The sequence below is a fragment of the Vespula vulgaris genome, chromosome 2, assembly GCF_905475345.1.
Source record: "Vespula vulgaris chromosome 2, iyVesVulg1.1, whole genome shotgun sequence".
Lineage (NCBI taxonomy): Eukaryota > Metazoa > Arthropoda > Insecta > Hymenoptera > Vespidae > Vespula > Vespula vulgaris.
In genome coordinates this window covers 11,214,978-11,228,888 of record NC_066587.1, presented here as the reverse complement: position 1 = coordinate 11,228,888, position 13,911 = coordinate 11,214,978, and the positions used below count along the sequence as shown (strand labels likewise).

At 36.8% G+C, this 13,911-nt stretch overlaps 1 protein-coding gene across 1 annotated transcript; it reads right to left on the bottom strand.

Moving 5' to 3' along the window:
- Positions 1–9: 9 nt before the first annotated feature.
- On the bottom strand, positions 10–3,100 carry LOC127073055 (conserved oligomeric Golgi complex subunit 8). Its single transcript, XM_051014071.1, has 10 exons — positions 2,956–3,100; positions 2,715–2,786; positions 2,480–2,604; positions 2,130–2,405; positions 1,845–2,058; positions 1,612–1,772; positions 1,200–1,475; positions 937–1,125; positions 709–864; positions 10–615 (listed from the first exon to the last, which is right to left on the bottom strand). Exons 1-10 carry the CDS (start codon positions 3,008–3,010, stop codon positions 253–255), a joined length of 1,887 nt encoding a protein of 628 aa, XP_050870028.1. The 5' UTR covers positions 3,011–3,100; the 3' UTR covers positions 10–252.
- Positions 3,101–13,911: the final 10,811 nt, after the last annotated feature.

The following is a 13,911-nucleotide window of genomic DNA, read 5'->3' as shown; positions in this document are numbered from 1 at the left end:
TGTTATTGCATCGAGGAAATTTATGTTTGTTATACTTGGAAAAATAATATAAATTCTAATTTATATTTGCTTGCTTTGAATCATGTATCAAATTATTATATTTTCAATCATGCCAATTGAAGTATGTATGAAAAGAAAAGTTACTTGTGTATCGTTTAATACATATATAAATAAAAATATGATTTATTTCATTTATATTATTCAAGCACAAAATAGCACATAATTCATTTCTTTTTTTAAATTTACAATAATTTATTCTGATTTAGAACTACTAGGATTTATAGATGTTAAAATGTTTTCTGTTGATTGCGTTGAAATTTGTTTAATATCTCCTTCGGTAGATTCTTCATCTTTGATGTTAGATTTTTCATCTTTCATATTATTCTCTATTGTTTCTTTAGTTTCAATTATTTCTATTTTCTGGATTGATGTAGCAACAACTTCTTCCGAATTTTTCGAATTTTCAGAATTTGTAGAAATATTACCAGAGTTTAGAATATTTTGTGTAGTAGGCAAAGGTAGTTTAGATACAATAGAAGCTTTTAAACTTGCAGTAGGTGGTAGTAAAAATAGTACAGGTTCTAATATACTTTTATGATCCAAATATGTAATGCCCTGTAATTAAATATTATAGATAACATTATTCATCTTATATCTATTTTATACTGAGAAACAGAAATTTATAGAAAATATTTTATATGTATATACCTCTTGCTGTAGTACGATTTCTGAAATTCCCAAATGCTTTGAGACTTGATTTGGTGGAAAGATAGCATGTATACAATACTGTATATAAGAAATTAAATATTCACTCAAGCATTCTGCAAATTTAATCATATTATCTCGCTCTATAGCAGCAAATGCCTATATAAAAGATATTCGATCTTAATAAAATGGAAAGAACATCCGTAGGAAAATGTATTTGCTATAATATACCTGTTGTTCTTGTTTATAAAAAATTAACATTGCTTTAGCTACAGAGTGGAGTGATTCTTGCAAAAGTTTAGTGCACATGGTGGATACTGCGACTGGTGCACATAGTCTAAGTTCATTAAATGCAGAAATTAATCCATTACAATATTCTGCTAATGGATAAAATTCTACAAGTTGTTCTGGTGGAATTTCCTATCAAATATTATAATATTTAGATGTATATTTTTTGATATATATAAGAACAATTAAATGAACAATATACATACAGATTTAGTTGTAGTTTCAGACTTAATATCAGTTCTTTGTGGTTTATTAATTAATGTAAATGTCTCCATATCTTTTTCAAATTTTCGTGTCGTTCTTCTAACAGCTAATTCGAATCGGTCTCCTATTACTCTTACAAATATATCAGACATTCGTCCTGTAAAATCAGCACCTACTCTACCAAATGATAAACCAAAATATGTGCACTGACCCAAAATGGAATCTATAGATGTTACACCTGGTAAATCTTGTTCTAATGTTGTAAGGAACTGCGTTATCTACAATGATGATAATAATAATAATAATAATAATAATAATAATAATAATAATAATAATAATAATAATAATAATAATGATAATGATAAGAAGTTAATAAGTTTTACGATTGAGAAATTAATAAGGTGTAGATGATACCTTTTCATCTAGCCAATGATAAAATATAGCTGATTCATTTACATTTGGATCCCTACCAGGCATTATCAGTTCGTCATCGTTGAACATAGCTCTATATTGTGTTATAATATTAAACAAATGTATCCTAGATAATTCTATAGTTTTCGTTACATGAAGATTAGCTAAAAAGATTAATACAAATTACTGTCAAGTATTGGTTATTTGTAAATATATATATAACATAGATAACTTACGATCTTCTTTTGGAATAGCATTCAAAAGACTTTGCAGCCAACTATCGCGTGCTTGAAGAAATTTTATACGAAGCTCAGGTTCTGTAAAAGCATCCATGGAACGTAAGAGTCCTACTAGTTGCAAACATCTTGGAAGCGGCAAATCTCCTCTAAGCGATCCAACAACTTGTCCGACCATTCCAGACCAACTACTTTCAATTTCTGCTACTATAGACTATATGATTATTTAAGAAAGTGTTTCATTTTTTATTTAGTTTTGATATATATTTCCTATAATATACATACCGCTATAATTGGAATATCGCCATGCTTAGCCCCTAACTGGCGCGCATATTGAGAAAGTTCTAACGCTTCATTATATTGATTGCTTCTTAAACAAGACTCCATTAATTGTGGCATCTCTAATACCTCAAGTAATTCAGCATTTCTTGTTAATGTTAAACTATTTATTCTTCTACGTGTACTAATATCTTTAGAAGTATCACAAAACGTTTGGCACTTTTCCACAAATTCTGGAATTTTTTGCACCAGCCTATCGAGACGTATTTCGGTCTCATTAAACTTGAAACGATATAACATGATTAATCGATTATCAAATTAAACAACAAAAAAGATTATATATTGCATATTATTACCTCCTTAAATATTTCTCTAGAACTCTCCGCAGTTTGTATAAAAGTTTTATAATTTCCAAATACCAATTCTTGAGTAGTTTCTAATACTGATTTTCTCTCATCCGATAAATGATCGGGTTCTTTAACTTTAATTTAAAAGGCATCGTTAATATTACAACAAATTTATTGGATATTTTGTATATATTAAAATATAGTTTATATCGTAAATATAATTACATGTTACAGTAAAACTTACTTAATTGATCAACATCAAATCCACCAAGTTTTGACAGATATTGACCAAAGTTTGAATTTTCCTTCCATGGTTCTATAATAAGTCATAAAAAATATGAAAAATCAGAATATCTTATGAAACTTCCTTTTATTCTTTTTTGTATAAAATACAAATGTATCAATGATATGTATATTATATTTATTATGTTTATATAAAAGTAACAGCAACGTATTACAAGAAATAAAAATTTCCAATGATTTACCTGGTATTCCATCAGGGAATACAAGATTTATTACTTTCTCGGTATCTAGATCCATATTTTGTTTTATGACAGCTTTATTTATTCATAGTATTATAAAAATTATTTTCTTCAGGATATGCACACGTTTTACAACCTACTGTCATTTCTTAACGGACTAGTATTTACACATACTATCATCTATGGGCGAAAAAAGGAATCAAATTATAATTTCCTACATTACCATCAAATGCAGTTAGTTCAACATTCATCGCTTAAATGGCATTGCAGTTTTTCCCTTTCTCACAAAGTAAATATATCGATGTATCATGAGGTAAACATTCAACATATTTACCGTACAACTTCAGACGACTTTAACTTTCTCTACAGAACCCAGATGGAACTAGTGTTGACAACGATCGTGACCGCTTTATCAACCTTAATATATTTGTTTAATTATAATTTAACTATTAAGTTTAGAGTTTATAAAGTTAGTTTGTATTTTCAAAGATCAGATGTTCAACAGATTTTATAAATTAATTATTAAAATTTACAATGGAAATATTAATGTTAATTATTAATACTTATTAAAAATAGAATCAATGAGTGAATAATAGACTATCATAGATCTACATAGATACACATATACATGTGTTTGTGTATTATATGTATATATGTAATATTCAAACGATTTATTACAAGGATATTTATCAGCCTTTTTCGCTTTCATAGCGTAAGCATAATTTTGCAGATCCTTTGAGCGATATAAGGTGTCCTTATTCCGAGGGTCTCGAGTGCTTCCATTTATAAAGATATAACGTCAGGCACTCCATCGGTGAGAAAATCCGCTTATTCTCACGACGCAGATTTCGTCGTTTGGAGAAGCTTTGGGAAAGCTTCCTTAAGTGGTTATGGCGCTTCGCCTTTGTAGACCTTCGATTTTCGGAGATTCTTTGAGAAAACCATAAGAAAATATATCTTTTCATTTCTATTTTTTTTTCTTCTGAAAACTATCTCAATTTTATGAAAAACATAATTCAAGGTCAAGAGATTTCGTATCGTTAGTCCCGCAATTAAAATTTATTCTCGTTTCTTGTTTTTCTTTCTTTTCCTTTCTTTCTTTTTTTCAATAAAACTAAAAAAAGATATATTATCTGACATTAATTTCGCGAAAATCTTTTCGAAGATATTATAAAAGACTGAGATTGATATAAGAAGAAATTTCAAGTCTACGATACGATTAGGCAATGTAGTAGAGACGGCGGCGGCTCTATTAGTTACCCTCTGTCTCGGAACGACCTCCTTCTACCGACCCCCGCAACAACATTAAAATTACCACCGAAATTCAATTCCCAGTTGGAAACGTATCGTGATGAACTCGTGTAAGTCATACTAGTACACGGCGACAAAGACTTTACGTAGAATCGCGTGGCAGGGACGGACTCGTCGGTCGCCATCTTAAATTTGCGTCATCTCGACAAAGTCTCCTTTCATAAATTAAAACGAATAAGTATCAACTTGTACCAAAAAAAAAAAAAAGAAGAACAAAAAAAGAAAAAAAAGAATAAAACAAAGAGAAGAGAGAAAAGAAAAAGAGAAAAGAAAAATAAAAGAGAAAAAAAAGAAAGAAGAGAGAAAACGAAATCATATATTTGTAAAAGCATAAATTTGAACGTATCGAAAAAGATAGAAAACATTGATTGGAAATTAAATAATATGTAAACCATTGTTAGAGATATCGTCGATAATAACTGTCATATAATCGATGAGGGTAAGAAAAAGAAAATAAAGTGATCACGAGAAGGGATGAACGATGACACGTCCCTGGCTAAGACACGATATACCTTGCGAGAAAGTGCATATATATGCAGGAACATACAAAGGAGAATAACACGTACATTTCCTCGTTCGTACACATATATACGCATATATATATACATATACATATATATACGTATATATACATATACATATACATGGTGGGAGCAACGAATAGCTTAGGTTGGTGGTTAGTTAGCGTGCAAGTACACGTATCAAAGGCACTCAGAATCCGAGCTTAACAAAGCCAGCTTTGGGTTTACCAACCGTGTCACGTAGTACGTGTATACCTTACCTGCTCACGCTTCGCAAAACCTAGAACCCCCATCCCCTAACTAAAGCAACGCGAACACCCCGCGATCCCTCTAACTTTGCCCTTAATACGTCAACGAGGAGGGATAAGTTTCGGCGGAGGCAATTAAAACTAATTATTCTCGTCCGTGTCGCGACCGTAATCGGACCTTTCCCGATCATGCTTAATTATCTACGAACCGTTTGAAATTTCATTGTTACTTCGGCCGATAATAGAAAGCGATACGACAACTTCTCCTCCCTTTTCGGTTGTCTCGAATAATATCAATTAGTTCCGAGAAAAGCAATTTACTTTCTTTCTCTCTCTCTCTCTCTCTCTCCCTCTCCCTCTCTCTCTCTTTCCACCTTCTTTCTTTTACTCTCTTCCTTTTTACTTTCCTTTTTATACATCGAGATCGAATCTACCGAATAAAAATGACTGACAAAGAGCCGTGCTTAAAAATAATATTTTTTCACGGACATTTATCGATCGTTACGATAACTTTAAAGGTTAGAAAAGAAAAAAAAAAAGAAACTGATCCGTTCGTCGCTGTTAAAAAGAACAACATAATAGCCAGACCGGTGAAGGGTGTACAAATTCGGCTCGAGTGGTAGTTGGTGCTGCTTAGCAAAAGATAAGATCTGGAATCGCGTGTCGCGAGTCCTCGATGGATCAGGGACCACGCTCTCGGAAAGTTCCGAGCCAAATGTGCAACTAAGTACCTACTTAGCCATCGTTCGATGCATTCAAGGGTAGAGGGGGATCGAGCGATCACATTTGAATGAGAGATTTAGCCAGCGGATTTTCCTCCCGGATCGAGCTATTGTGTCGTTTAAACTCGACCACCTGACGTATTCTTTCCGAGCGTTAAAACTCCCTTCTCAAAGAGAGATCCTCTTTTTTTAAATGAATCATTTTATTTATTTATTTATTTATTTATTTATTTAATTCGTTTTTCTTTGATTTAATATAACGAGTTTTCTACGACTTAAAAGTTTCTGCAAAATAATTTCGCGATCGTAATTCTACGAAGACTCAGCAGAGTTTAACGAAGAAGTAAATCGAACAGCTGCAAGGACTGCTTTTTCCAAGCCACGGCGTCAATCTGGCCTGGAGGATTCGACGAGGATCTAATGGACGGGACCACGCCCAAAAAATTAGCTCAAACGAATAAACGCGACTGTCCTACGAAGGCTGAAGAAATTTTGTCCAATTTGTCGTTATCGTACGCAAAGATTTTTAAATGTTAATTAATTGCTCGTCGTATCGATTGAAATAAATTTTACGATTTGCGTGGGTATTTATATGAAGATATTTATCGTACGATATCGATCAATTTATGTCTACGAGAGAGAAAAGAGAGAAAGAAAAAAGGAAAAAAAAAGAGAAAACTAGAGAAACGTCCTAATCGCTGTGACAATACTTTATCGGAGTATCTCGAATGATGTTTTTGCACCCCAACGTGCAGGAACGTTCGCCCCTTCTCGTAATACGCGTCACCCCATCTATCGAATTATTTTGATTCTGCGATAATTCATCCCTAATACCATCTCGTCCCCGTCTCTTCATCCTCATCTCGCGTGACGAGGAACGAGAAAAAAAAAAGATCGAGACCCGATTCGAAATCCTTTTTTCATGGAAATGTGAAAAAGTAAGCGGCCTCCACAAGGTCCTTTCGTTGAATTTACGATCGGAGATTAGTAGGATTAGACGTAAACTGCGACCAATACGCGAAAATTTAAGATCCGTGAGTTTTCGAACGAACATATGTTTTTTTTCCATTAAAACAAGTAATCGTATTTTTTCGTTCTTTTTTCTTTTTTTTTTTTTTCTTTCACAAGAATACTAATTAGGAGAATGGAAATAAATTTGTCGTTTTATTTGATATTATGTATTATTATGCAGATATATATATATATATATATATATAATACTTATGTATCAAGTAAATCATTTTTTTTTTACTTTTTTAATAGATTTTACATATTATCTTGGGATATCCGAGATATTATGTAACGATTTACTTAGATTCTAGCACAAATTTAACGATAATATTTCACAATTAATTTCGATTCGATTACACAATGAATGTTGAATTTAATTCGCAAATTAGCATATATTAATGACGATCTATATGAAATCGATCGACTTAGAGTAGCTTGATCAAAGGCGACTATTCAACGATATTAAAATTGTGAATTAGAAAAGAAATCGGTCACCCTAGTTCGTTAGAATGATGGTTCTGTAACGATGAAGCTGTAGACGTTAGATCGAGAGTTTGTCGAAGGGCTTAAGCGTGTAGTTCGCATTCATCGTTAGAACGTTAGATCCCCAAGCGTGAAGCAAAAGGATCGTTAGCTGAAGGATCGCAGATACGAATCCTTTGCCCGTTACGAATTCACGATGCGATTCTCTGTTCGGACGATTTCGTTGTAATTTTTGGAAATATACGAACGTGTCGGACTTGTTCAGGCAGCGTTCTACGTGCGATAATCCGCGTAGAGGTTCGTATTGTCGACGTGAAATTGAATTTTCGTCGATTAGATTTTCGGCGTTTACGGTTGGTTAAAGCCAACAGAAGAACATGGCAATTGTGAGCACGCCCTGCTTAGACAGCTGTGTAGAAGAAAGAGAAATAAAGAGAAAGAGAGAGGACACACTGGCACCTCCAACTATACTTTTATACGATCGACCAACCCCCTGATTCCAACATTATTATAATCTGGCCTCGGGCCTAATTTTAGCAGATCACGGAACCGTACCTAATTCATTGTCCGTCTCCTCGAAAGCTCGTTGCCCATAACTAGGCTAACGCGAGATCGATCGCGTTCGTTGGAATCACTCGCAAATTCGTACTCTCGAAACTGGCTTGAGAATCGTGAAAGAAACTGGAAGAATTTGCGAAAGTGTCGAGTCGTCTACTTCGAAATCAAAGGAAAGTAGTAATCACTCGAGAGATCTCTTTCGAAGTGATTGAAATATCTCCAAGAGATCTGCTCGAGCAGCTCGACGATTTGAATATTCCACTGGCTAATTCGAACCTGACAAAAGATGTTATTCTGTCCTTACGACCCTTACACTTCCTCTCTATCTCTCTCTAACTTGTTCGTTCGATCGTTCTCTCTCTCTCTCTCTCTCTCTCTCTCTCTCTCTCTCTCTCTCTCTCTCTCTCTCTCTCTCTCTCTCTCTCTCTCTCTCCCTCTATCTGTCTTTAGTCTTCCTTACGAGACCAAGTTCCTATCCCTCTTCCTATCCTTTTCAGCGAGCTCCCGAGGGAGAGACAAAGTTTGTGCTCGTGCCAGGCGTCTTGGTTAATCACTATAATTGATATTCCGTTGATATCACCGCGGCGAGTAACGGAGTAACACGGTAACGAAGTAACCCGATTAAAGGCAGTCTCTTATTGGTTCTCTCGCTCGTTCTCTTCAATCGAATTATATTATTATCGCGTGCTAGCGTCAGATAAAGAGAGAGAGAGAGAGAGAGAGAGAGAGAGAGTTCCAGAATAGATCTCGCGAGTTTAGATCTTCCAGTTAGAAAATAAAACACGGAGAATAAAACGAATATGAATTTCAATGGTTTGAAAAATTAACCAAGTTCTATTTTAAAAACGCTTACGAATGACTGAATATTCTGAATCGAAAGAGTCAACTAAACGCGAAACTGTGATTACAGTATTTTGTACGAAAACGTATCGTATATATCCACCTTATAATGAACGACGAACCGTTGGCATTCGCAAGTCTTCTGGCTGGCAGCAACTCGTTTAGCAGGAACAATGACGTATGGGTAACTTCCTGTGAGCCTCCACCGACCGGAGAATCTACGTTTGAGAGCGAGAGAGAGAAAAAGAAAGGAGAGAGAGAGAGAGAGAGAAAAGTAATAAAAAGACACAGAGGGAGAGAGAGACTTTTGCCGAGGCAAAGCAAAATCTGGAAAACCGCATCACGCAAAGGCGGTTACAATACGCGCCGCTGATTTCCGACATTAATGACATATTTGCGACAATAATGTTCTGTGTAAACGAGTATATTATATAATGACGAAATGCTCGGTTACAGAGACGGGGTGCGCAGGACGCTCACGCATACACTCTTCTCTTTCTCTATCTCTCTCTCTCTCTCTCTCTCTCTCTCTCTCTCTTTCTCTCTGTTTCTATGTATATCTATATCTCTGGCTCTATCTCTGTTTCTCTTACTCCAATATCGGCGTTTGCGCGCAAGTTACGCGTGCAAAGAGTCACTTGTATCCGTGTATATATGTTCCTCGTGTATGTTTGCGTGTCGGCGCGTACGTAGAAGGTATTCACGGTCGCAGGAAACAGCGCATCATGGTAATAACCGTCATCATACGTCGACCACTTAGAACCAGGCTGCGCTCCTCGTGGAAAATTCGTCGTTTTGTCGCTGCTCGCGAATCGTCTCGCGGATTATTCTTCTCTTCTTCTTTTTCTTCTTTTTCTTCTTCTTCGTTTTATCGATATCTCTACAAGAAGAAAAGAAAAACGAGTCGAAGTTTGTTGTAAAACAATTTTTTTCTCCAACTTCGTTCAGAAACTTAACACAAAATTATGTTATCCTTTTTTTCGTTAGATAATCGAATAATCAAATATTGTTTATTCCGAACGACCGAGAGTTGACTTACTCTCTTGTTTATATTCGATCGCGTTTTTATTACTCACAGAGTAGGTCGTAGGTATTAAATCGCGATTAAAGTATCGCGTTCGCTAACGAGTATTCGTGACAGCGACACGATATTAAACTGTCTACGATATCCGCAATTTCAGTGACTCTTTGGGGAAATGTAGAAAAAAAAGAAATATATAAGGAAGGAAAGAGTAAGAAAAGTGGGAGGACGTAGGTAGATGCGTGTATTATGGTAAAGTTGAGAGTGAGAGAGAGAGAGAGAGAGAGAGAGAGAGAGACAGAGAGAAAGGGAAGAGAGAGAAAGAAGATACGGACGGATAGACGGAGGAATTACAGCTGCACGCTGCGTTCAGGAAACGGTGCATTCTATTGTGCTTTTGTCATAGCTAAACTGTCAGGCCAATTTCGCTCGCGGTCCAATTTGTACTCTTGCGTGTATATATGTATATAAAAACATATGTGTGCAGATATACAAAGTGTTTCAGGATAATTGAACGCTCGAAGTATCTCTTTTTTTTTCAATATATTCAAATATGTCATAAAACGAAATTGTATACTTCCGAGACAGAAAGAAACTAATTTTATATTGTCATTGCTTCTTTTTTTTTTTTGAACGATACGATGCTATTTTCGATTCTATCATAAAGTGTTGTCCGTAATTTCAAAGAAAAAAAAAATGAGATAAAGAGGAAAAAAATTCTTTACAAAAAACTTATAGGAGTTCGACAAAGAGATAAAGGAATACTCGATACGATAATAAAATCGTGAGGCTATTAAATGAATTATTACTCGAGTCGTTAGATTAGATATTCATTTAGTTTATTTAAGCTTATACTTTCATTCTTAAATATACAAAATTTTAATCTGATTCCTCTTGTATATCTTATTACAGACATTCTTTTTTATTGATAGCTGCGGTTTTTTTAATGTCGGTAAAAAGAAATAATTTCTGAATGATTGTAAAAATTACGACTGAATTGAAGCCAAACGAGCGAGAAACAGAGAGAGAGAGAGAGAGAGAGAGAGAAAGAGAGAGGGAGAGAGAGAGACAAAGAAAAGGAAGAGTAGGGAGGACCGAAGAGCAATTAAGTAATGATCCTTGGTAGAGAGCAATTGGTCGAGACTGAATGGTAAAACCACGCCCCGTATATCCGTCCTATGTCCGTTGATAGCGTGAAACGCCAATTCTCTTGTACTCTCGTCATCATCGTTGTCCCCGACATAGTACACAAGTACCACGATCCGTTAATTTAAGAGAAACTTTAGTCTCAACGAGGGATGAACGATCTCTAAGTATAACTCGCTTGCTTGCTTGCTCGCGATACTCGTTTTTTCGAGAAACGAGAAAAAAGAATAAAAGAAGAGGAAAAAGGAAAGGAAGAAATCATGAAAGAATAAAACATCTTCACGACCATTTTGGTGGCGCTGAAGGACCGCAGTTAGGGTGGGTGTAAAATTATACGTGTTCTTCTCACTTGTCTCAATGACTGCCGAAGCGGGTAGGAATAGAAAGAGAGAAAGAGGGTGGGTGTGCTGGGAGATTTCAGCGTGCGGATGTCTTTCAGCAGCAGCCGGGACCTTCCAATGAAATCGCAGTGCATATATACTCGGCGCAGACGCAGTCGAGGGTTGAGCAGAAGCTAGAAGAGAGATAGAAAGAGATGCGAGAGGGAATGAGAGAGAGAGAGAGAGCGAGAGAAAGAGAGAGAGAGAGAGAGAAAGAGCGAGAGAGAGCGAGAGATAAAGAGAGAGAGAGAGAGAGAAAGAGGAAGGAAGGTGGGTTATTTCCACCCTCGTCGACTTGGGGTGGTAATGCCTCGACCGGGGTGTGAAAATCAGGAACGAGCTGCGGCGGCAGATGAAGAGTAGGAGGAGATGGGGCAGGAGAAAGAGAAGAGGTAGAGAGGAGTGGATAGGAGGATGAGAAGTTGAAACACCCCTGGGTCCAGCAAAGCGGGGAGGAACGAAGAGAGAACGAGGGAGGGAACGAGTGGACGAGCGAGAGGGAGACATTGCCGCCATTTTACAGTGGCGCGGATCTGCATAACGATCAGAGACTGTCGTGTTTATCAAAGCTTTTCTCCGCCATCTGCATAATTTTCTGCCGCGCCAAGAGGGCGGCGGCAGAGGTGGCGAAGAGGGTGGAGTGGGAGAGGGATATCGAAGGGTGGCATAGACGCCACCAACGACGACTACAACGACGACTACGACGACGACTACCACGATGACGACGACTACGACGACGACGACGACGACGACGACGACGACGACGATGATGACGACGACGACGACGACGCCGGCGGACACCCTCCACTCTCGACTGCATTTTATGTGCACGACTTATGAAACTTTAACGCCCTTACGAATAAATTACGCGAGTAAGCGTCGAGCGCTGCAGCCTTCCGGACGCGTGATTGGACGATTTGCATTCGAAGTGAAACGAGTTTAATCGAATACCATCTCTCCTTCAACTACCGCTTCCATTACCATCAACACCATCTTCTTCCCTTTCTTTGTAGGTTTTAATCGCGTTTGCCATTTATGAGTGCTCTCGAGCTTTTACCAACAAACAGAGTTTGTTGATAACGTTATCGTTATTATTTACATTACTCTTTTTCAAAAATCAAATTCTTTTGGATAAGAAGAATATATCCGTTCAATAGTACTCAGTAATATAATGTATAAGTACGTCACTTTACTCACGATATATATATATATATATATATATATATATATATATATATATAAGTACTTATGTACGTACATATGTATGTATTTATGTATTTATTATGTATATATAAATTGGGTTGGTACCACGCACGAATTCCCAGGGCAACCGTCGTCGAAGAAAAATATTTAGTGACAGCTTTCTTTACGTAGGGGAAGGGTGGTGGCCGTTATTAGTGCTCTTATTAGCTCAGCATATGGACCAGAAGGGCGAGTTCCGATAAAGATCGCGACTCTCTTTCCGAGTCCTCGTTGATCGAGTACTTAGATATGCTTACTCTACAACCGATGAATGCAGTTTGTAGTAACAGGTCTTATTTCAAGGGATTAGAGATCTTTGTAATCTCCTTCGACGATCTTCCGTTTTCCGATTCGTCGAGAGAACGAGATGCAAATATCTGTTCTGCTCTTCGACCGCAATGGGATAATTCTCGTTAAAAAAAAGGAGAGAAGAAAGAGAGTGAAAGAAACAGAGAAAAAGAGAGAGAGAGAGAGAGAAATAGATAGGAAAAAATATGGAACGCGAGGTCCATCGCGTGTAACGCTATACTACATCCCTTTGGTGTACACTTTCATGCAGATATCCCACTCGTGCGCGTATACATCGTAGGTACTTTTATTCCGCTCGATGAAATATCACTCGGCGCAGATGCATATCGTGTATCTCCATGCATCTGTATATTTTCCTCGATGGTTACTATGATATTATATAATATCTATATAAAATCATATATGCACATACCTGTATATATATACATACATATATATATATATATTTTTTTTTCGACTTGTTTCTATACTTTATTTGAGTCTGATTGGAAGACACTAAACTCGACGCTATCGTTCTGTACGACCGAGTTTAATTCCGTGACACGCGACGTAATTCCACGTATGATTTGTCATTTATCTCGGAATCGATGAAAATTATTTCCTACTTTTTCTCTTCGTTTCTAGCTCTCTCTCTCTCTCTCTCTCTCTCTCTCTCTCTCTCTCTCTCTCTCTCTCTTGCTCTCATTCATTGCGATGAATTTGAACGACAACGGCTAGCGTATATAATCGGACGACTACTTTAGATGTAATCGAAACGCATAAATCTTTCGTAACAGTTGATTAAACATTCCAAGATGATGACGAGCGATGACAAGCACGTAGTTGTACATACCTACGGAGTTCGATTAATCCGCGGTGTTTATCGGCGAGCGCACGGTCGATCGCTTTACCAAGCGTTGCCTCACCTGATTTGGAGACTTAATGAGCCCGTTGACACTTTGATGCAGAGTCGTACCGCGTGTCGGCGCGGAATTGCCAGTTCAATAATTCAGAACGCGGACCGTAATGGAACTTGTCCACGGGACTCGATCTATCATAGGAAATTGCAAGGGGTAAGGTGGGGCTGCCGAGGTGGATAGAGGTTGAGGTAGGTGGGGGTGGCCCGGGGAGCCCTTTTACCAACGCTCATAAGAAACATACATATTAGAAGAATAACAGCAGGTTTGC

Coding starts and splice junctions, on each gene's coding strand:
- LOC127073055 (XM_051014071.1), bottom strand. CDS start 3,010: ATGGATCTAGATACCGAGAAAGTAATAAATCTTGTATTCCCTGATGGA. Junction 1,126..1,199: donor CTGAAACTACAACTAAATCT/GTATGTATATTG, acceptor AATATTTGATAG/GAAATTCCACCAGAACAACT. Junction 865..936: donor TTTATAAACAAGAACAACAG/GTATATTATAGC, acceptor TCTTTTATATAG/GCATTTGCTGCTATAGAGCG.